The sequence below is a fragment of the Pezoporus wallicus genome, unplaced genomic scaffold, assembly GCF_028554395.1.
Source record: "Pezoporus wallicus isolate ANWC-B61680 ecotype Strahan unplaced genomic scaffold, APGP_CSIRO_Pwel_v1 contig_7817, whole genome shotgun sequence".
NCBI lineage: Eukaryota > Metazoa > Chordata > Aves > Psittaciformes > Psittacidae > Pezoporus > Pezoporus wallicus.
Genome location: NW_026642258.1, coordinates 66609 through 89136, shown reverse-complemented (window position 1 = coordinate 89136; position 22528 = coordinate 66609). Strand labels below are relative to the sequence as shown.

The following is a 22528-nucleotide window of genomic DNA, read 5'->3' as shown; positions in this document are numbered from 1 at the left end:
GATTTTGTTTATTAGATATTTACGCAAGGCATCCACTCCCCAATGTGTTTTCTGATGCTCATTTTTTATAAGGGCCCATAACAGCGATGAGGGAACAATTATCCTCCCCTGTGGTGTACTAGCCCACCCATCTTCATTAAATATTCCATCTTGATCTATAATCAATTTTTGATCTTCCTTATTATAATTTGGCTTACTCTCCAGAGAAATCCTTCCATCAGGAATTAAAGCTCCTTCAATTGTTATCTCACCCTTTGCCGCTTCCTTTGCCTCTCTGTCCGCCAGCTCATTTCCCTCCTCTAATTCCAAGCTCACCTTCTGGTGTGCCTTAATGTGCATAATTGCCACTCTCTCAGGTAACTGGACCGCTTCCAACAGCCTCAATATTTCTGGTGCATGTTTTATATTTTTCCCCTGTGAATTCAAAAGTCCTCTTTCTTTCCAGATAGCTCCATGTGCATGCACAACTCCGAATGCATATCTTGAGTCTGTATAAATGTTCAACCTCTTCCCTTTTGCTAGTTCCAGAGCTCTGGTCAGTGCAGCCAGTTCTGCCTTTTGCGCGGAGGTATTTAGTGGCAGAGATCCAGATTCTATTACTTCTTTGCAGGTGGTGACTGCATATCCCGCATGCCACTTTCCACCGGCAATATAGCTGCTCTCATCAGTAAACCAGTTTTCTGCATTGTCCAAAGGGGTGTCTTTCAGGTCTGGGCGACTGGAGTATGTGGCTTCAATGGTTTCCAGGCAGTCATGGTCTACAGGTTCTCCTTCCTTTCCACTAAGGAAAGAGGCTGGGTTGATAATGTTAGTTACCACAATCTCTATATCATCTTGTTCCACGATGACGGCTTGGTATTTCAAAAACCTCTGAGGGGAAAGCCAATGCCCGCCTTTCATTTCCAATACTGCAGATACTGTATGGGACACTAGCACTGTCATTTTCTGACCCAAAGTAAATTTGCATGCTTCTTGAATATTCAGCACGACTGCTGCGACGGCTCTGAGGCACCCAGGCCATCCTCTGGCTGCTACATCTAACTGCCTAGAAAAATAGGCAACTGCTCGTCGGTATGGACCCAAGTCTTGTGCTAGTATTCCCAGGGCAATCCCTTGTCTCTCATGTGAAAATAAAAAGAGTGGTTTACCCACGTCTGGAAGTCCTAGAGCTGGGGCTGACATGAGAGCATTCTTCAGCTGGTCAAAGGCCTGCGTAGCCTCCTTTGTCCATTGGAGGTTTCTATTGCCATCAGCAATGAGTGTATATAGGGGCTTTACCAAGAGCCCATAGTTATAAATCCACAACCTGCACCACCCCGTCATACCCAGGAAGGTTCGCAGTTCTTTTATTGTCCGGGGTTTTGGGGTCTGGCATATTGCTTCCTTACGATCTCGCCCCAAGGTCCGTTGTCCAGCGCTAACCTCATAGCCCAAGTAAATCACTGTCTGCTTCACTACCTGGGCCTTTTTCTTAGACACCCTATATCCCTGGAGTCCCAAGAAATTTTAAAGGCTTACTGTCCAAGCCACACAGGCTTCTTCTGTCTGGGTAGCGATTAGGATGTCATCTACGTATTGCAGTAGCTTCCCTTCGCCTGGTGGAGCCTCCCAGGACTCTAAGTCTTTTGAAAGTTGTTCCCCAAACAGAGTGGGGCTGCTCTTAAATCCCTGAGGCAACGCCGTCCATGTGAGCTGGGTTTTCCGCCCACTTTTAGGGCTTTCCCATTCAAATGCAAAAATTTTCTGGCTGGCTTCATGGAGAGGGAGGCAAAAGAAGGCGTCCTTTAAATCTAAAACGGTAAACCAAGTTAGCTCTGGTGTTAAACATGTTAGTAAAGTGTATGGATTTGCCACTACAGGGTAAAGGTCCTCAGTTATTTTGTTGACAGCTCCTAAGTCCTGTACCACCCGGTATGATCCATCAGGTTTCTGAACAGGCAAGATAGGGGTATTGAAATCAGACTGGCATTCCTTTAATAGTCCCAATTGTAGGAAATTCTCAATTATTGAGCAAATTCCTTCTCTTTCCTTTTCAGAGGGTACTGTTTAATCCTGACTGGCTGTTTTCCTTCTTTGAGCTTGATCTGTATCAGGGATGCATTTTTGGCCCTCCCAGGTATGTTTGTAGCCCATACCCCTGGGAATACCTGATCCAATATATCTTCCCTGATTTCTTCCACCGCGTGATTGGCAATTAAAACTAAGCCTAATATCTCTATATATTGTTGATCATTTACTTTTAACGTGATCTCGCCTCCTTTGAAAGTAATAATTGCTCCCAAATGTTCCAGTAAGTCTCTTCCCAGGAGAGTCTTTGGGGAATTAGGCATATATAAGAATTTATGAATGCCCCATTGCTTTCCCAATTGATATTTCAACGGTTTACAAAAGTATGCCTTCTCACTTTGGCCAGTTGCCCCTTTTACCATAATATAATCATCCCCTAAGGGCATTAAGGCTTCATTTAAAACAGAGTATGTTGCACCTGTATCAATCAAAAATTCCACTTCCTCCTCCTTGTCCCCTAGCTTCATCATAACCAGTGGATCCGCTAGGGAAGATTCCTCTGGTGCCCGTCATTCTTCCTTCACATGTGCGACCGTCCTCCCTTTAGTGGCTCTGTTTGGACGGCGTTTCCTCTTGTTTTCTGGACATTCATTCTTCCAATGTCCAAACTTTTTACACAATGCACACTGATCTTCTCCTAGTTGGGGTTGTTGTCTTTGTTTTCTTCTTCCCCCTTCCTCCACTACAGCTACTAATCTCCGCACTCCTTGCTTATAACCTTCTTCTCGGTTACTGAATACCCGCCATGCTTCATCCAGCAAAACTTCTAAATTCCTTCCTTCCGTTGGTCGTAACTTTTGAAGTTTCCTCCTAATATCCCCAGTAGATTGTCCTAAAAATAATGATACTAACTGCTGTATTCCTACTTCTGACCCCGGGTCTAATGGCGTATTACGGCGCATAGCATCCCTTAATCGATCTAAGAATTCCGATGGTGATTCCGAAGGGCCCTGTTTCACCGCATATAGTGTTGACCAGTTTATGGTTTTCGGTATTGCTTTCTCAACCCCTTTTACAATCCATTCTTGGTAAGCTCGTAGTTTTTCCAAATCTATCGAGCGGTTTGGATCCCACTTTGGGTCCTGAAGTGGAAAAAATTCTCTTACATCCTCTTGTTTCACTCTATAATAGTCCTCAGCTAGATCTCCTGCTGCTTTTAGTATCAATTGTTTTTCTGTTTCTGTCATTGCTTCTAATAGTAATTGCATATCGCTCCAATCTGGATTATGTTGTCTTATAATAAACTGCAAATGTTTCGTGGTACTTACAGGATCATTACGATAATCCTTTGCTACCTTTTTCCACACTTCCAAATCCAGGGTGGAGAAAGGTACTTTAATCAGCATTGGAACTCCTTCAGGTCCTACTGCTTCCCGCAGAGGTGCTTGCAAGATATGTTTTTGCTGATTCTGTCGGGTTCGTGAGGAGACTGGACTCCCTCGGGGAGTAATGATGTCTCCCGAATCCGAATCCGTGTCCACCTGTCTCTTTGGTGGAGGCTTAAACACATCTATTAGTTCCTGATTTGCGTCATGGTAAATTTTATCCTGTTTAGTACATCTTTGACCTATGTCACATGATGAGCAGCATCGCTTAGGCTTAATTCTATTTTCTTTATTATCCCTTTCAAGGGCTAATACCAAGGGATCCTGAGGTGGTATTATTCCACAGGCTCTCTGCCATTCCGGGTGGTTTCGGAGAGTGAAGAACATATCTGCATATGATACTTCATCCCACTTCCCTTCCCTTCTTAAAAACAGCATTAATTGTAATATGGTATTATAATCCAGTGTCCCATTAAGTGGCCACTTAGCCCCGTCCTCTAATTTATAGAGAGGCCACCACTGGTTACAGTACTTAATCAGGGTTCTCTTATTTTCTGAGCCCCCGGGCCCTGTAATTTCTTTCCAGTGTATCAAAATACACCCTAAGGGGCTCTTTTTTAATATTTCTTTACTTTGGTTTACTCCCATTTCACTTTTTCTCAAATTTCTTTGATACTATTCAGAAATTCTCAGTTTTTTTCCCCACTTCCCGAGAAATCCCTGGGACTCGGTGTCTCTGTCCACAGATTAATGCATTTAATTTTTCTCTCTTGGCCCTATGAAATGGCCAGGCAGAAATTTTCTGATTATCTTTCCTTTTGAACGATCTAAATGACAAAAGGACAACAAAAAGACAAAAAGGAAAAATGCTGTCACATACAGATACTCTCACAAGGCACGCTTAAAATATTTCTCTTGGTGTCCAGTGTCAAGACTAGCCACCGTGGGGGGGATAGTTGTTCCCTCCTCTAATTCTTAAACTGCCTGTAGTTACAGACAAGACGTACAAAACAAACGACAGAAAACATAGACACTTCGTCCGTCTCCGGCCGCTCTCCTCGCGGAGAACACGGAACCGCGGATTAGGACTCCGCACTCACTTCGTAGCTATGCTACGTCTCAGTCACACAGGAGCACTCACGGGATCCCACACATTCACACAGCGATTTCGCTTACCCTTCTCCTGCTCATTAGCGAGTTCGTCCTGGCTCCCGAAATCTGAGATGCAGCGAAAACGCCGAACTTGCCTGGTCTACGCCTGCCCCCAGCTGGCAAGTTCCTGAACTCACCGAACCCACTCTATCTGTCGGTGAGTTCCCTGCTTGCAAGCCCTACCTACCAAGGGAAACTACACTGTGCGCCAGACGTCTCTGCGCGTCTTACCAGCAGCCCCGGGTCAAGCGTACGACTTATAGACCCCCAAAATTATTAAAATAAATTTTCAAGCATACCGTTTCTCCGCAGCCGGCACAGGTTGTTGTCTGTCCTCGCAGTGAGCGGGCAAGGAGCGGAGCTCCTCCAGGCAAGCGGCCTGGGGCACCTAGGATGTCCGCCCCTCAGCCGATCCTGCGGCCGAACAGAGACCTCCTGGCTGGCTCGCCAAATTGATGCGCGGATAAACTCCACAACTCGTTAAAAGTTGTCACCATTGACTCCTGCTCCGAGCTCGCCCGACCCACGGAACCACGGCACATCCTCACACAAACCTCTCGTCCCCTTGCCCCGAAACCACCTCACGCCTCTGACCCCGCACCCGGCCAGCACCCCCCACGACATCCTCCCCGCTGCACTTACCTTCCACACACCCCCGAGCTCCTGCACGGCCAACCCCGGCTCCGCCGTTCCCGCACGGACACGGCCCCGCTCCCTCGCACCGACACCCGACACCCGACACCCGCCCCCCTCCGCTCCGGCCACAGCGCAACACCCGCTCCCGCGGCCCGCACCGCCGGAGAGCTCCCGCCTCGCTCGGCCCAGGGGACGCCGGCCCCGGCCACAGCGCGCTCTTTCCCTCCGGAGGGACTTTGCCAAGCGAACGGGAGGCGGGCAATGCGCAGGGACGGACACGGAGGAGTCAGCCAATGACAGCACAGCGCTCAGCGCTCCGGGCCAATGGACAAACAGCGCGGGGCGGCTCGGAGCGCAGCTGCCCGCCCACCCGCCCACTTGTGTGGCAGCCGCGGCCGCGGCCATTTTAGCCCGCACGGCCGGGATCCCCCTCCCTGAGGGGGCCGTGGTGCGAGCGCGGCGCGGCGGGAAGCGCTTCGAGATCGCCGCTCCCAAGGCGCAGCCAAGTCCTGGGGAGGCGCAGCGGGAGGGAGTGAGTGAGTGAGTGAGTGAGTGAGTGAGTGAGTGAGTGAGTGAGTGAGTGAGTGAGTGAGTGACTGAGTGACTGAGTGACTGAGTGAGTGAGTGACAGCTGGCGCTGTCAGGGCCGGGTGCGGCTCCGGTCTGTGCTGGGAGGCCCGTGGGGGATCCGGTGTGAAGACGTGGCTGTGCCGGGGGCAGCGCCGTGTGGGAGCGGTTGTGGAGCCGAGGCAAGGCCCGAGGTGCGGGGAGACGGTGGGAGGCGGGCCCGGACTGATGGGGGCAAGAAACCGTGCTGGGAGGCAGCGCCCGAGATGGAACGGGGGGTATCCAATTGTTCCTCCTGGAACAGTTGCACAGGCAAGGCTGGATGAATGGTTGTGCATCTCTGCCCTCGGTACGCTCTGGTTTTGGTAGTGTTGTTCTGCTGTTCTCTTCTTGTTAGGCTGTTGTTGCTGTCTTGTTGCTGCTCTCTTCTACTGCAGTTGTCATCTTGGGATTTTACTACCATTTTAGTATCGCTTTGCTGCGAAGGTGCAATCTTCCCTCGCTCACCTTCCCACTTTTTATGTCCCCCACGTCAAATAAACAGTCTGTGTTCACATCTGCCTTCCCCGTGTTTGGTTCCTGGGCCAGAGCGCAGGGTGCAGCCTTGTTCCCCTGCGGTGCTGTGGAACAGCAGGACAGGGTGGGTCCCTGTGAGGAGCAGCGGCTCCCACCCGGGATCCCCGGCTGCTGCCCTGAGCTGCCCGAGCCCGGGCCCTGGGGAGGGGAGGGGAGCAGTGCAGCTCCTCTACCTGGAGCCACGCTCAGGCTGCTGCGGTGACTCAAGGCTGTTGCCCTGAGCTCTGCTGTTTGGCAAAGACGGCAAAGAAACACAGCAGGGATGCTTGTGGGAGTCCTTGGCGTGTTGGGTCTCGTCCTGCTCCCAGGGCAGGGGGCCGACCCTAACTGGCTCTCTCCTGCTTGCACAGGGAACGGGAGGTGCGACGATGGAGCCGTGAGCCAGTGACAGCGACCAGGGCTGTGCAGATGGAGGAAGATGAGTGCAGGTGGGGCCCAGCTCTGTGCCAGGGTTGGGTGGGCCACTGGTGCGGGCCAGCTGTGGGACACGAGGTAGCTCAGGTCTGCAGGTGGGATGAGCTTGAGGTGTCCCTGGAAACTAGGAACGTGCTGGTGCTGAGGCAGTGGCGTTTTCTCCCGTGTGCCCATTGTGGCTAGGGTCCTGTGGCACAGTGCAAGATGTGGCCACGTCTGGCAGTTTGTGTGGTCTGTGGTTCGGGTGGGCAGCGGGCAAGGAGTGTCTGTGGAGGTGGGATGGGGCCGCTGGCCCGTGGAGCCCCAGCAGGCTCTTGTGACAGCTTCCCCGTGGATCTCTGGTGGCCAGCTGCTGCCCCAGGGCATCGCAGCCTTGTCCGCGGCTGAAATCCGTGTCCCTGGTTCTGCCCTCCAAGAAGGGGATCCAGAGAGTAGTGAGAAGGGACAACCCCCTTGGTATAGGCCAAACGCCCCTGCTGGGAGCTGCTCCTGACTTGTCTCCTCCTGTAGCTGTCGAGAGGGCTGAGGAGAAGCGGCACCAGACCCCGAGCCCACCACCATCGCAGGGAAACGGAAGGCCACACAGGAGGAGCATCTGCCTGCTGGTGCCCTGGGGTAATGAACCACTGGTGCTGGTACGTCGCTGTCTCGCAGCCTCTTTTGCCGTCGTCTGGGGACGGAATGTGCCCAGTGCAATTTGTGCAGGGCTGGGGGCAGGCTGACCTGCCTGCCTTGGGGCAGGAGGTCTCATCCTCAGCTGAGTGGGAAGTGACGCTCTCCCCTGGCCCAGTGTGTGGTGGGCTGTGTGTGACTGTGCTGCCCGCTGCCAGAGCAGGTACGGCTTCCCGGCTCTGGCACCAGCCTGCTTCCACACCTCCTTCAGAGTGGCTCTGCCGGCTTCCCTGAGAAGGAACTAAGCTACTGCTCTCTTGGCAGCCTCCTGGGCCTGATTCCGGCTACCCCATCATGGCAGAGATCATAAGAGGCGAAGAGGAAGGCAGCGCAGCAGCGGTTGCATAAGGCGGGTAAGGGCAGAGTGGGAATGTGAAGGCACGGCAAGGAGGAGACGGCCATGGCGCGGGCTGGCAGGGCAGTGGGGTGTCCGTGCAGGGCAGGCTAAGGAACCTCCTGGGCCAGTGCTGCCTGGTCCTCGGGTCTGAAACTCCTAGAGCCTGGTGAAGACTCTGGTGGGAGAGCTCGTGCCCCACAGTCGCCAGGGTGATGGGCAAGGATCCCCAGGGCCAGATCTGTGAGCTGTTCCTGCGCCCAGGGTGGCATGGGGTGAACCAAACTCTTCCTACTGGAAGAGTTCCACCCCCAAGGCTGGATGGACGTCTCTGCATCTCTGCAGCCTTTCCTTCCTGGCTTTATTTTGCTGTTTTTCCTAAGGTTCAAACCTTTGTTCCAGCCCTGGCACTCCCTCCGCTCCCTTCTCTTCCCCTCTCTGCTGGTGCCCCTCCCCATGTTTGGGTGCTCTGGAGCCGGCTGGGGAGTCCAGAGGGGATGGGGATCCTCCCCAAATCCAAATTGTTTTCCATCTGTGGCCCATCCCCACCCGTTTGGGGTTTACCAACTCCCAGGAGCTGCGCTGCTGTGTCCCCTGGGGCCGTTCAGTGGGAGAGGGGCAGAGGCTGCCAGAGCCAGGGGTCATCAGGGATCTGCCCCTCCCCGCCTGCAGTGTCCCCACCACCCGCAGGAGGGCTTTGCTGCTGGCTCCTTTACTCACTGAGCTGTGTGAGTGTGTGTGTCTGGTGGAGTCTAAATTACAGAAACCCCACAAACATTAATATGCTCTTTAATGGAATACCACTTTGGTTTTCTATCTGAGCTCTTACAGCAGCTCCCTGCTCCTAAATTGTGATGCATGTAAATGTGACTAAACCTGTCCTGTTTGGTTTTTGTTCTTCCCCAAGGAGGAGGACCACGCCGACGCCAAGTGGCTTTTTGGGCCATCAGCGGCAAAACGTCACTGGCTGTGATGCTCGAAGGTGACACCAGCAGTGGCCAAAGGAGGCAGGCCAGCAGCAGGGCCACTCGCTGACCCTGCTGGATCAGAAGGCTCCACTTATCACCCAGAAACCTTCCTCTAGCTCTTATTAAACACTTGAACATCCCAGGAAGCTTCTGGCGTTGTTGTCCAAGTTTCCAGGTGAGGACAAAGCAGCAGCAAATACGGTGCAGAGCCCATGGCGACAGCCCCCAGCCACGCCCTGTGACGTCCCCCAGCCACGCCCTGTGACGTTGCTGCTGGCACTGCTTCTATTCCACCCAGTGACTTCCACAGGGCACTTGCTGTGGGAGACGACTCTGAGGAGGTCTCAGAGGAGCCCGTGCAGCAGCATCACTCAGCGCCCGAGAGGAAGGTCTTTCTGGACTGCCAGTGCCAGCAGCACCCGGGGTGCACCAGCCCTGTGCTATGGATCCACAGTATGTGGGGGGCTTCCCGGCCTCTGCCTGGGCGTCCATTTTCCTGAAGCACCCTCAGCTGCTGTTCTTGCTGAAGGCCTGGGTGTCTCGGGAGATGAAGCGGTTCTTTGGTGTGCAGAGCTTTAAGGCGTTCATGCTGACACGCATGATCCTGGAGGCGCTGCCCGTCTACGGCCTGGATGAAGGCATCCTGGTTGCGGTGCTGGGCCCCGAGCTGCGGAGCCACACGTCCAGGTTTGTGCGAAGGCTCCTTGAGGCCACAGAGAAGGAGTGCGTGGACGAAGCACTGAAACTCATGATCCGCGGGGAGAAGGGGCACAGAGCCAGCGACTGCTGGTCTGAGTTCAGCTGGTGGCAGGAGGGCGGCCCTGTGGCCAGCACCAGCTGGACGGCCTGCCAGGAGCGATGCAAGGGCAAGCTCGTGGTGAGAACCAGCTCCTCTGGCAGCCAGCACAGGGGCGAGTGCATCAGCACGACCAGAGCGACCCGCTCTGACCGCCCCGTGGGCTGGGAGCAGAGCCCCGAGCCCAGCCCCAGCCCCGCTGCCTGCACGCTGGGGACCCCTGTGCCCGGAGCAGCCCCCTCCAGCAGCGCGGACGCAGACGTGCTCCCGAGCACCTCGACCGCTGCCGTGCAGGGGGGTCCTGCCTGCGTCCCCGCTCCCACCCCAGCGCAGCAGGAAGATGCGCAGCAGGAGCCAGGGCAGGCTGTGCCCGGGGCCTCTGCTCCCCTCCGGGGCAGGGCCCGCTCCAAGCGCAGGCCCCACCGCGCTCGCAAGAGGAAGACCAGCAGCTCTCAAGACTCTGCTGCACCCACCAAGAAGCTGCCCCGCCAGTGATGCTCGAAGGTGACACCAGCAGTGGCCGAAGGAGCCGGGCCAGCAGCAGGGCCACTCGCTGACCCTGCGGGACCAGGGGGCTCCATTTTTCACCCGCAAACCTTCCTCTTATTAAACACTTGAACATCCCAGAAAGCCTCTGGCGTTGCTGTCCAAGTTTCCAGCTGAGGATGAAGCATCCTCCTACACAACAGCCCCCCCTTCACACGCACTTCATCCTTCCTGAGGGTGCTCCAACACAGGGCCTTCCCTTGGAAGGTGCCTCTGTTGGTGCCTCAGTTCGAGACATAGCAGCTGGAACAACTTTTGTGTCCTTTAAGGGAGGAACGTGTCCCCATGTCCCCCCAGCTCCCCGCTGCCGTTCTAACCAGCAAGTGTCGAAGCAAAGGCTCAGGAACCTGAGCAGAGCTTTGGCAGAGCCAAGCTACCCAACCAAAAAGCTGCCCCCCATAGCTTCCCTCTGCCCAGGCACGCTTCCTGCCTAGGCTTTCATTGTCCCCGGGGCACTGCTTGGCGCACCTCTGACAGAGCTGGACTCCAAGTCCAGGGCCCTGGCTCTACAGGCCCCCGGGTGCTGCGCCAGTGGGTATCTGTGTTCGTGTTTGGAGAGGACTCAGACCCCCATGTCCCCCCAGAGAGAGGTGCAGAGCTTTGGCAGAGCCAAGCAAAACCGAAAAGCTGCCCCCCATAGCAGTAGGACTGAAACCCTCTGCCCAGGCACGCTTCCTGCCTAGGCTTTCATTGTGTTACAGAATGACTCTTTCCTGGATCCCGCCGTTGGGCAAGAGCAGAACCATAGAGAGAGGTTCTGGAGGACCATGAGTGCAAGCAAGGCAGGGGGTGGCCCCAACAGGTGGCCGGAGACCGGACCTGGGAGGAGAATGTGGAGGAAGCTGTGGGGGCTAACCAATACTGTTATGCCAAGAAGGAGTGGCTGAATACCACTCCTATATATGTGTGAACTGCGTCACAAATAAAGTAGAAGCTGCTTATCACCCATATTGGGTTGGCCTGTCTGCTTCTCCTCACCGCTTACAAATGGCGCCCGAACAGGGACACGGACTACAGGTTTGCAGATGGCCACATACCGAACGGGAGACATCTGATAAGAAAGACACAGCTGCGAGCAACGGAGACCCCGAGTTCGGCACAGGATCAGCCCCCGAATCCCCTGAATCCGAGCCAGATTTATATCCTCTGCTTCCAGACCCTGACTCTTCGTCTCCCGGGTGGGTCTGCTCAGACTTACTGGCCCTGGAGACGCTCAGCTGTAACAATGGGTAACCAAATATGTGATCATTACTGGGGAATTTTCTGCAATGGGCATCTTTGCATATCCTGTGTTTACTACACAGCAGGGGGCTAAAGAGTGGGAAGCTCTTGATCTCAAAATAGTTAAGGAGGCCTGACAAACGGTGACCACGTATGCGTTAAAATCCTCTTAAGCTGTATATGTTATGATTCTTTTCTTGCAATTGACAGGGGGAGCCCATACAGTTTCTCTGTGATACTCATGTACTAGAAGTTGGTAAATATAAGTATGTCCAGGTTTCTATCAACCCTTGGAGACCTCTGTAGATACTGCTGGACACTTCTCCCAGCGCAGGCTGGCCACCTGTGTCGGAATGAGTGTGCATTTTGGTCAGTATAAAAGCCCAAGCCTCATGCGATGTGGGGGAGGCAGAGCCTCTGCGGGGACGCCCGCTAAGGTTGAGCCTGCCACCTCGCACTGCAATGATGCTTCTCGGAGCTGGTTTGCTGTTAGTCTCCACAGGGTCCTTGTGCCACGTTCTGTACGTGGGACTGTAGTGGGAGTAATAATTGTCTTTTCGTGTTTCAAATATTGAACTTGTGTGGAGTGTGCTTGTGGGATCCCACACGTGTGTGTGTGTGTGCGTGTGTGTGCTGAGGGCAATCGGTGTTTTGTGTATTGTTGGGTTTATTGTAAAAGTTTTTAAGGGGTAGCTGTTTAACATTTTGGGCATGAAAGAGTTAATGTAAAAGTGTGGCTGCCGGCAGGTATTTATGGTTGCTGCTGAAGCGGGCAGGCGGCTGTAGCTGCTGCGGAGCAGGCCGGCTTTTGCAGGGATAAAAAAACAAAAAAAACCCAAACAAACAACAACAACAAAAAAACACAAAAGGGGGGGGGGAAGAGCAGTGACGCAGCAAACTCCTCGCTGGTTAACAATGTGCAGTTTAACCTGTCTGCTTCTCAAGAACTGATAACTTGGGGAGGGGGTATATTTGTGTCCTCCTGCCTACAGGTCCATGGTGACTGCCTGCAAAGTTTGTCAAGCCTTGCCATGAGCTGGACAGACGAATGGATAAACCTGATGCCTCAGCTACAGGAGCTGACCGTGATTACCCCAAGCAGAATGAGATAGAGGAAGAGAAAGAACAAATAACTGCAAAACATCACTTGGGGGCAACTGAAAAGTAACATCCTGAATATGTGTGCTTGTAAAGTAGCTATTATTAGAGGTTGTGATTTTGTGTATAAAACCACCTGTATTTACTAGCTAGTTGCCAATAAGAAACTGCACCTTGTATTGTATAGATTTGTCACTTGTAAAGAAGATGTTAGAGTATGGAAATTTGCAGTAGCTGCTAGAAAATGCTAAAATAAAAACTAGAAAGATTTTAATACAATGGTAGTGTTATAAAGCAGGTGATGGAACAAATTTAAGAGGGGGGAGAATTCCACTGGTAAGAAATTTCTTTGGCTAGTCCTTCACTGCCATCAGCATCTTCGACATGCTGCTGCATCCTGCAATAGTTACTCTGCTGATGTAAATTTGTGTGTGCCTTGCTGTAGTAGCGACTTGGTACTGGATGAAGGAGGTGAAACTGTGCATGACAACAGACAACACCACAGTCAAGGGCAAGACTAGGTTGGCCTCTGTGTTTGCCACCGGGAAGAACCTTTAGCTCCGCTGTTGGCCGCAACCCAGGGTGCAAGGACTGAGGCTGACCAAATGCCTGCTACCACAGTCAAGGGCAAGACTAGGTTGGCCTCTGTGTTTGCCACCGGGAAGAACCTTTAGCTCCGCTGTTGGCCGCAACCCAGCAGGCGTGGAGCGGTGTGTGAGGACACATGCCGTGCCAGACGCACTTCCTCTTCCCTCCCACCCCAGCAGCTTTAATAAAGAACTCACAGGTAAGAGTGAGGAATTCTATTGGAGCTGAGGAACAAGGTCAAGAATCTTGCAATGAAAATACACATTTATGAATGACAAATGTTAAATGTGAATAAAGCTGATTGGTGTTTCCTGTGAGGAAAAGAGGCCTGGGATAATTGAGGGTAATTTCTTCTTCTAGGAGCGGGCCTGCGAAGTGAAATGAACTTTGAGGCTCAATCTCCTCTTGGTTTTCTTCCAAGAATGGTGTGATTTGGGGGTCTGTTTCTCATTCAGTACTATCATAGACTTTTGTGCAGAAACTGTGGAAGAACTTCCGTAAAGTCATGAGTATCAGTGGAAAATCTCAGTATTTCAGTGCCCTATTGGCTTTCACACTGCACATGAACTGTTCATGTCCCAGATGACAAAACTCTTCTATGTTGCCAGTGGCTGAAGAATGTTCTCCCGCACTTCAGCAGAGCCCCCTTCACCTCCTTGTTCCTCAGGCTGTAGATGAATGGGTTGAGCATGGGGGTGACCATTGTGTAGATGATGGAGGCCACCTTATCCAGGCTCCCGTGGCTAGATGGAGGTTGTAGGTACATGAAGAATGATGTCCCAAAGAACAAGGAAACAGCCATCAAATGGGAGGCGCAGGTGTGGAAGGCTCTGGCCCTGCTCTGTGCTGAGCACATCCTCAGCACAGTACAGATAATAGAGATGTAGGAGAGTAAAATGACCATGCTCGTGCCCACCACGTTGATGGTGACAAAGGCAAAGATGACCATCTCACTGCTGTGGGTGTCAGAGCACACGAGCTTTAGAACAGGGACAACATCACAGAAGAAGTGGTCGATGCGGTTGGGACCACAGAAGGAACCTCCAAACACACACCACGTGTAGACGATGGCACTGAGGAAGGCAAATAGGTAGGATGATGCTATCAGCTGCCAGCAGACACGGCTGGAGATGATGGTCACATAAAGCAGGGGCTGGCAGATAGCAACGTGCCGGTCATAGGCCATCATGGCCAGGAGGTGACACTCAATAGTAGCAAAGAAAGCAAAGGTGAGGAACTGCGTCATGCAGCCAGTGAAAGAAATGGTTTTGTCCTCTGATAACAGGTCTGCCAGCATCCTGGGGGAGATGACTGTGGAATAGCAGATGTCAGTGAAGGCAAAAGTGAGGTGAGGAAGAAGTACATGGGGGTGTGGAGGCTGGGAGACACCCGAACCATGTGAAAATGGCAAAGTTCCCCACCAGAGTGACAATGTAAATCACTAGAAACAAGACAAAAAGAGGAGCCTGGGCACATGGGCTGTCTGCAATTCCCAAGAGGATAAATTTAGTCTGCGTGTGATTTCCTCTCATGACCAGGTGTTACCTCCTGAGGCAAAAGGAAGAGAAACATCAAACTGATCAAAAATGGACATTCAGATTTGGACCATATCTAACTCCAATCAGTGACCATTTTAACTGCCATAGAATAACTGCAAATAGAATTTTCCATTTTATTTTCTAACCAAAATTATATCTATTTTATGTTTTTCAGATAAGGTGTTTAGAAAAGAACATGGAGTTTCTTGAAGCAAAAAGGGGCATTTTTGTTTTTCTGTGGTGGAATAGTTAAAAAACCGGAGTTACTCAGGCACACGTGTTTTCAGGTTTGAGCAAAGATTCAGATCTATATTCACTTTCAATTTGAAGGCAATTTGTATCAGAAGACACCTCAGATGAACCTCATAGGATTGCATTTAATCATGGATCAAGAGAAATGGTCAGTCGCAGTGAAAGCCCCGCTTACACATGAATGACCTCCAGACATTTTCCCTCAGCTTTTAGTTATCATTCCAGTCACCAAATCACATTTACAAAACTATTTGAGATCATTTACATCAAATAACATTGACATTGGTAAATTCATGATTTATACACTTCTGAGTTACAGCAGGCTATAGCATCTTAAACATATGGGCATTAAGCTGCTTGCTTTAAAAAGGAATTTATGTTCTAACAGGCTGATTCCAAAGGCTCATTTGTTAGTGATTATATTCTGATGACAATCTGAATTGTTGCATTTCTGTATAACAGAATAAGAGTCATCCACTTTTAACTCTTGAATAAATCAGTGCATCTTGCTTTAGCTGCCTATGCAAAAGAAACACAGCATGCATCAGACATTACTCCCTCTTATAAAGAAAACCCACACTGGTAAGGCTGTTTTCTGACACAGCTTTACCTAAGAGGACGCAAGAACATGAAGACAAAAGCACACGACCTCAACGCAGGTGAGGTTCTGCCTTGTGTTGGTATTACCTCCTGTGCCTTCCCTCTGCCATCGAGTGATGGGAGTCAAGGTTTTATCTCCAATGCAGCAGAGAACATCTACATGTCAGCATCACTTCTGTTAAGCAACTGATGTGAAGAGAGGTGAGCTCCTGCCAGACTCCAAGAGCCCAGCTTGTGGTGCTTAGGCTGTAAATACAGTTGCATGTGCTCTCCTGGGAGGAAGCCTCCAGGGCTGCTCATGCTTTAGCAGAGGAAAACAAAGAGAAGGAAAAGCAAAGGGTGTGAAATCAACTCTGAAAGGCATTGTGGTGCTTGGGAATCTGAGAGACATGGTGTGGGTGAACCATCCCTGAGAACAGCTACACAGTTATGGGTAGCTCATAGGATGCTTCTGACATACTTGTGGACCATGCAAACGTTTTGGTCTGAACATACAGACACAATGAAAATGGGTTTAGAGACATTCCAGATCTTGCACACAGTCCTCAAAAGGAACATGAAGAACAAGTGACTCCATCTCTGGAGCTGCTGATGTCCCTCTGTGGAGGGTGAACCCAGTTTTCCAGCCCCAATGGGGTTATCCACATGTAGTGTCTGGATGTCCAGAGGCTGAGCTGGTGCATCTGGACTTCCACTGTATTCAAGGATGAAAAACAGGCATTTTGAGGCAGAGAGGATTTGTCCCAGGCTGAACTAATAGGCCTTTATCCCCCTGAGCAGCCTCAGCTGGGGCTCCATCCCCACCCTCCTCCTATTGTTCCCCCATCTCTATTTAAGCTCAGAACAGGTAGGATTAGTCTTTACTAGAGGAGTTCTGGTTTCCAGTTTAGTAGGAGTTCAGCACACCTATGCAATCTTTTGGTGGTCACCTAGGTTTTCTCATCTATCTTCCTTGCAATTTTTTCACCTGATCCTGAAAAAGAGACTGACTCGACCTGACTTGGCTTGGTCTTGAATCTGCCTCCTCATCACCAGCTTTCCTGATGCTCTGGAGCCTTGGTTAAACTTGGCCCAGTTCTCTGTTCCTGCCCTACTTCTCTTGCTCAGGTGCTGTGGGATGGTCCCTGCACACCAGGGTGTTCTCCTTTGGTTCTGTTTAGACAGATAAAGGAGACAAACCCCTGTGGTACTTTCCAGGCTTCTGCAGAGTAGAACCCATCACCCTCTGCACCCCAACAGCCCAGCCAGTGCTCACTGCTCTGGCAGTCCCTCTCCACCCAGAACATGTCCCTGCATGAGCAAATTAGGAGACGATAGCAATAAATTAATCCTTACATTCAAGCGTTCTTATCTTTTCCTTAGTGCCTTCTCGTTTACCAAGTATAAAATTAGACTTTCATTCTTCAGTAGTTTATCAACACTTTTGTTTGAATGTAGCTTTAGAACAACGTTTCTGTGCTGGTTTTGTGACAGAGGACACCAGAGCTTCACGGACACCAGGGACTTTGGTTTCCCCAGCCACTTCCTTGGGTTTCCAGGCTTGGTTTGGAACCATTTCTAAGTCTTGCTTTTTTCCTATGACTGGTTTGTGTAGAAAGACCACAGACAATCCGATTTATCTACACTCTTTTATTGCCCTTAGTATCTGGGTTTTTTTCCCTGTGTCTTGGTCTTTTCTGATCCACACTGGATATTAGCACCAGGATCCTTGCTAGCCTGTCAAAAATATCTTCCAAAGCTGTCAGCATCTCCAGGTGATAGCTTAAAACCTGCATTATGACTTCATTCAAACTGCAAACTCCAGCACCTCACTGCACACCATGGGACAGGGTGAAGGATGCTGAGGCTCTACAGGAAACATTCTCATATGGATGCTGATGGCTTCTGCCCCTGATGGTACCCTGGTGATGGAGGCAAGGGCTGATATCCCTCCCTGCTCTGCATGGAGCTGGATCCAAACTGGGACTCACCTTTCACTTCTTAGGGATCAGTGCTTAAATCCTTCCTATGGCCATCATAATGGAGAGGACACCCTCTGCCTCCCATGTCCTGCAAGGTGGCCATGGGGGCTTTGTGAGCAGTGTGAGCATTTGGGACCAGGACTGATGCAAAGCAAGGAGGGACCATACCCGTGTACACCTACTATGTCCATCACATCCATACACATATCTCATGCCCTGCGGAGAAGGCTCTCCCCCATCCATCTCCAGCTGTGCCTCTGGGGCTGGTATTGAGCAGGGAGATGAGGAGGTGTGAGAGGCAGAGCTGACAGCAGGAGCAGGATGGAGGGGGCGCATCCTCAGCATCTCACCATGTCCTGCAGCTCCTGTGAATGGTTTTACTGCTGGAGAGAGAAGGAAAGGGGAGGATGTGGCTCTGGAAGGGGCTGGAACCCAAAATGGTGCCCAGATAGTTGGGGTTTGCTCCCAGTGTGCACTGCCAGGGGATCTGGCTGATCTCTGGTGGGAATCCGTGTGACATGCACTTTCCTTTCATGTTTCGCTGTAGAAGGAGGTTCCCCACAACACCCATGAAGGCTTTAACCTGACACAAACCAGGCTGGGATTCTGTGATGGGCTTGGGAGCATCCATCAGAGCCACCAGCGACAGGGGCAACCCTAAAGCATCCCTTCAGAAGGGCCCTTTTCCCCTGTTGCTGCCCATTTCAGTCCTTTACCACACTCCTCACTGTTCCTCCCCATCTCCTTCCTTCCACTTTTGGGCACCGCTCCCTCAGGCTCTCCTTTGTCTCTTGTGCTTCCAACACGATGGGTGGAAGAAGGTGAATGTCATCATCGGGGAGAGAACAAGGACTGGGGCTGCCTCCATCCCCACTGAGGTGAAGAACCAAATTCCCCAGGAAGCCGTCACCACACAGAGGAAGGACAGGAGGGTGACCATGAGCAGCCAGCACAGAGGTACCAAGGCCAAGTCACGCCTGACCAATCTGAGTGCCTTGGGTGAGGTGAGCATTGATGTTTGCATGGACAAGAAGTAGAGGACAGCATTTACCTCACCGTTAGCAAGGGGCTACTGAGCAGCTATGACTGATGAAGATGGGTGGAAAGCCAGCTGATGGATGCTGGTACCAGCTCCCATTGGCGAGGTTCCCCTCATCTACCTGCCATGATAATGTCAACCATGGCCCTTATGGAGATTTAAATACCTCAGAAATGCTCCAAAAGTGGATGTGAAAGGTGGGGTTGTTCTGTGGTTTGCTCTAAGGGAGCCCAAAGTCCTGCTGCTCGCTCAAGCTGAGGTCATCTCCTCTGGGTACACTTGTTCTCCAAACTAATCAACACAGGTTAGCTTGGTGGCAGAGAAGAAGAGCATTGCTTATGCTGCGTGCGTAGCTCAGGTCCTCATCTATGATATCTTTGGGATAACTGAATGCTTCCTGCTGGCTGCAATGGCCTATGACCGTTACGTGGCCATTTGCCATCCCCTGCTGTACCCCCTTGTCATGTCCCCAAAGTGCTGTTCCCAGCTGGTGACTGGCTCGTACCTCGTGGGGCTGACCAATGGTGTGGGACAGACCATCAGCATGTCCACCCTGTCCTTCTGCAGCTCCAGCGCCATCAGCCTCTTCTTCTGTGACATTTCCCCTCTCATCTCACTCTCCACCTCTGACACCACCCTCAGCCACATCATCCTGACCACTGCAGCAACTCTCTTTGTTGTGTCCAGCATCCTGGTTGTCCTGCTCTCCTATGTGGCCATCATCGCCATCATCCTGAGCATCAATTCAGCCGAGGGCAAGCACAAAGCCTTCTCCACCTGCACCTCCCACCTCACCACTGTCAGCATCCTCTATGGGGCATGCTTTTTTATGTATTCATTCCCCAGCTCAGACAGCTCAAGAGCAGCAGATAAATGGGCTGTGGTGCTCTACACCGTGGTGACTCCCATGCTGAACCCCTTGATCTACAGCCTGAGGAATAAGGAGGTGAAGGAGGCGTTGAGGAGGCTCACAAAAATAAAATGATCTTGAACTCTCCAAATATAGGGCCCGATAGAATGGAAATGTAGAGGGTAGATGCTCAGCTTTTGGTTAAGTATGGATAACATGTTGGGGGTCATCTGCACCCAGCCTTATGTGATGCACTGGTTGATGTGACTGAGAATACAGATAATTTCATTCTCTAAACTTTGATAAATATATTTAATAGTTAATTTCACCTAGTTGGTTAATTAGTCATTTATTTCACCTAATCAAGACTCAGGTAGACAACTACAAGTCTCTTCATCTTAGGATAAGGGGGGACCTTATTGCCCTCTACACCTACCTGACAGGAAGATGGAGCCAGGAGGGGACTGTTCTCTGCTCCCAGGGAACAAGGGATGGGACAAGAGGAGATGGCCTCAAGCTGCACCAGGGCAGGTTTAGATGGAGCTGAGGAACAATTCCTTCCCTAGAGGGTGCTCGGGCATTGGAACAGGCTGCCCAGGGCAGGGCTGTAGTCACCAGCCCTGCAAGTGCTCACAAACCCTATGGACAAGGCCCTCAGTGCCATGGGTTAGTGGTGGCCTTGGCAGTGCTGGGGAACGGTTGAGCTTGATGAGCTTAAAGCTCTTTTCCTTTTTGCTCTCCCTTTTGCTTGGCAAATGAGAATAAACAGAGAGTGAATTCTATTGTTGCACTGAATCAAATTACATTTCTAGACAGCGTTGTTAAATTCATTGAAAGCCTTAAGAAAAGGACAAAAATAAGAAAAGGACAAAAATACCTTCAGCAAGAGAAATAGAGATGACAGCAAATAAGTGTGATGCCATGCAGGCAGTATTATTCGTTTTTGATGTACAAACCTCATTCAATGATTTCCAGCACCATTCACCTCATTTCGTTTCAGACAGCAAAGAATTTAAGTGAAATATGGTACTTGTGTGACCTCTGTTATGAATGAAAACGCTTTGAAAGTGTTTTAAGACGTGATAGCGATGAATCCACACCAAAGGGCAGAAAATATAAAGGAATCCCCATCTACTCTCTGCACCTTTGCTTTCCATCCCCCTGTTGGCAGCAATAGAAGCCATGATCTCCATGATCACAACAGAGCGCAGGAACTGTGGTGCTGCTCATCAGCCTTCAGACCTCCTACGTGGCAGCCCATGGCAGCCTGGAGCAATGGCATTGCCTGCCCTGACGCCTCTCCTGCTGCCTTCCTGCTCAGAGAGCTGAATGATGATGGACACAACCCTAAACCACCCCAAAATACTGCACTGTGTGCATTACTTCAGCCCATAGAGCTGCAGCCACTGCCAGGACCATGGTGAAACCTGGAGCCGTGGCTGAGCCTTAGGGCTGTACTAGAGACATGAAATAACTTGGGCTGGAGGGAGAAGCTCCATGATTGAATTGAATCAATCCAGGATCAAAGTGTTTGCTGATTCCTTAACAACCCACACCTAACAGGCACCCAGGATCAATCAGCTTAATCCTGCTTTGTTCCCAAAGCTTCCTGATAATTCTCCGGTTATTATTTAACCCAGATGATGGTTTTTGTCCTCCTCAGGCTTTGGGACAACCTAAGACAGAGGTTTCACACCCTCCCTGGCCTCTATATCAGTGTTTGACTGCTCTTAAAGTGGAGTTTTCCCCCTCCCTCTGTTTCTAACGGGAATTTCCCATGCTGCAAATTCCCAACAGGAAATCTCAGATTTACCCTCATCTTCAAGATAAAGCACATGGAGAACTTGCTGGTGGCATCAAGTCAAAAAGAATGTGACACCATTAATCCTTTCTCTGTCCCTGAAATCATAGAATCATGGAATGGGTTGGGATGAAGGGACCTTAAAGCTCATTCAGCTCCATCCCCCTGCCACGGGCAGGGACACCTTCCACATGGAAGGAGCAGCTTGCTCCAAGCCCCTGTGTCCAGCCTGGCCTTGAACACTGCCAGGGATGGGGCAGCCACAGCTTCTCTGGGCACCCTGTGCCAGCGCCTCAGCACCCTCCCAGGGAAGAGCTTCTGCCTAAGAGCTCATCTCAGTCTCCCCTCTGGCAGGTTAAAGCCATTCCCCTTGTCCTGTCCCTGCAGGCCCTTTTCCAAAGCCCCTCTCCAGGTTTCTTGTAGTCCCTCTTAAGGTATTCAAAGGCCACATTAAGGTCTCTCTGGTGCCTTCTACAACAATATTCAATGAATTTATGTCCAGCTGCGCTCTCCTTCACCATCACCAAGTGTTTAAACAGGAACATGAGCTTTTAGTGTCTTAAAAACACAAGTCTGTGGCTACAACCCTATCACTGCTCATTGTGGCCTCACAGTGGAGCTGCTGCTCTCAGAAGGGAAAGCTTTTTGCTCCTTGTTGTGTGTGTTTAAGGAAACCAGTGGTTTGCTGTGTCTAAGGGCTGCCACTGCCTTCAATGGGGTTATCATCTGACCATGAGAGCAGAGCAAACAGCACATGATGCTCCAGGAAGCAGAAGCAGCAGCCAGCATTGCAATGCATCTTCCTGCTGGGTCATGATGAGCAGGCAATGAGGTGCCTGGCTTCTGGCATTCCTGCTGAGGAGCTCCTAATGGCTTTAGCTCCCCACTCTCAGGTGGAGCTGCTTTCACTGTAGTTAAATCTGGTTTAAAGGCAGCTGAGCAAATGCTGGGTAGCAGCTACCTCCCCTTCTTTGGGTACTTAGTGATTGGATTTAGGAATCACCTCAAATGTCCTTAGGGAAGCACTTATCTCCTTACATTGGAATGCACCATGTCACCTCTGTGGAGGGTGAACCCAGTTTTCCAGCCCAAATGGGGTTATTCACATGTAGTGCCTGGAATTCCAGCAGCTGAGCGGGTGCCTCAGGACTTCCACTGTATTCAAGGATGAAAAACAGGCATTTTGAGGCAGGGAGGAATTGTCCCAGGGTGAACTAACAGGCCTTTATCCCCCTGACCAGCCTCAGCTGGGGCTCCATCCCCACCCTCCTCCTATTGTTCCCCCATCTCTATTTAAGCTCAGAACAGGCAGATTGAGCTTTACTAGAGGAGTTCTGGTTTCCAGTTCAGTAGGAGTTCAGCACACCTATGCAATCTTTTGGTGGTGCCCTAGGGTTTCTCGTCTATCTTCTTCGCAATTTTTTCACCTGACCCTGCACAAGGGATTGACTCGACCTGACTTGGCTTGGTCTTGAATCTGCCTCCTCATCACCAGCTTTCCTGATGCTCTGGAGACTTGGTTGAACG

At 51.0% G+C, this 22528-nt stretch overlaps 1 protein-coding gene and 1 pseudogene across 1 annotated transcript; one reads left to right on the top strand and one right to left on the bottom strand.

Annotated features, from left to right (window-relative positions):
• Window positions 1-600: 600 nt before the first annotated feature.
• Window positions 601-14492, bottom strand: LOC130609416 (olfactory receptor 1020-like; annotated as a pseudogene).
• Window positions 14493-18249: 3757 nt separating this feature from the next.
• Window positions 18250-19335, top strand: LOC130609415 (olfactory receptor-like protein COR3). Its single transcript, XM_057428364.1, has 2 exons — window positions 18250-18315; window positions 18655-19335. Exons 1-2 carry the CDS (start codon window positions 18250-18252, stop codon window positions 19333-19335), a joined length of 747 nt encoding a protein of 248 aa, XP_057284347.1.
• The last annotated feature ends 3193 nt before the right edge of the window (window positions 19336-22528 follow it).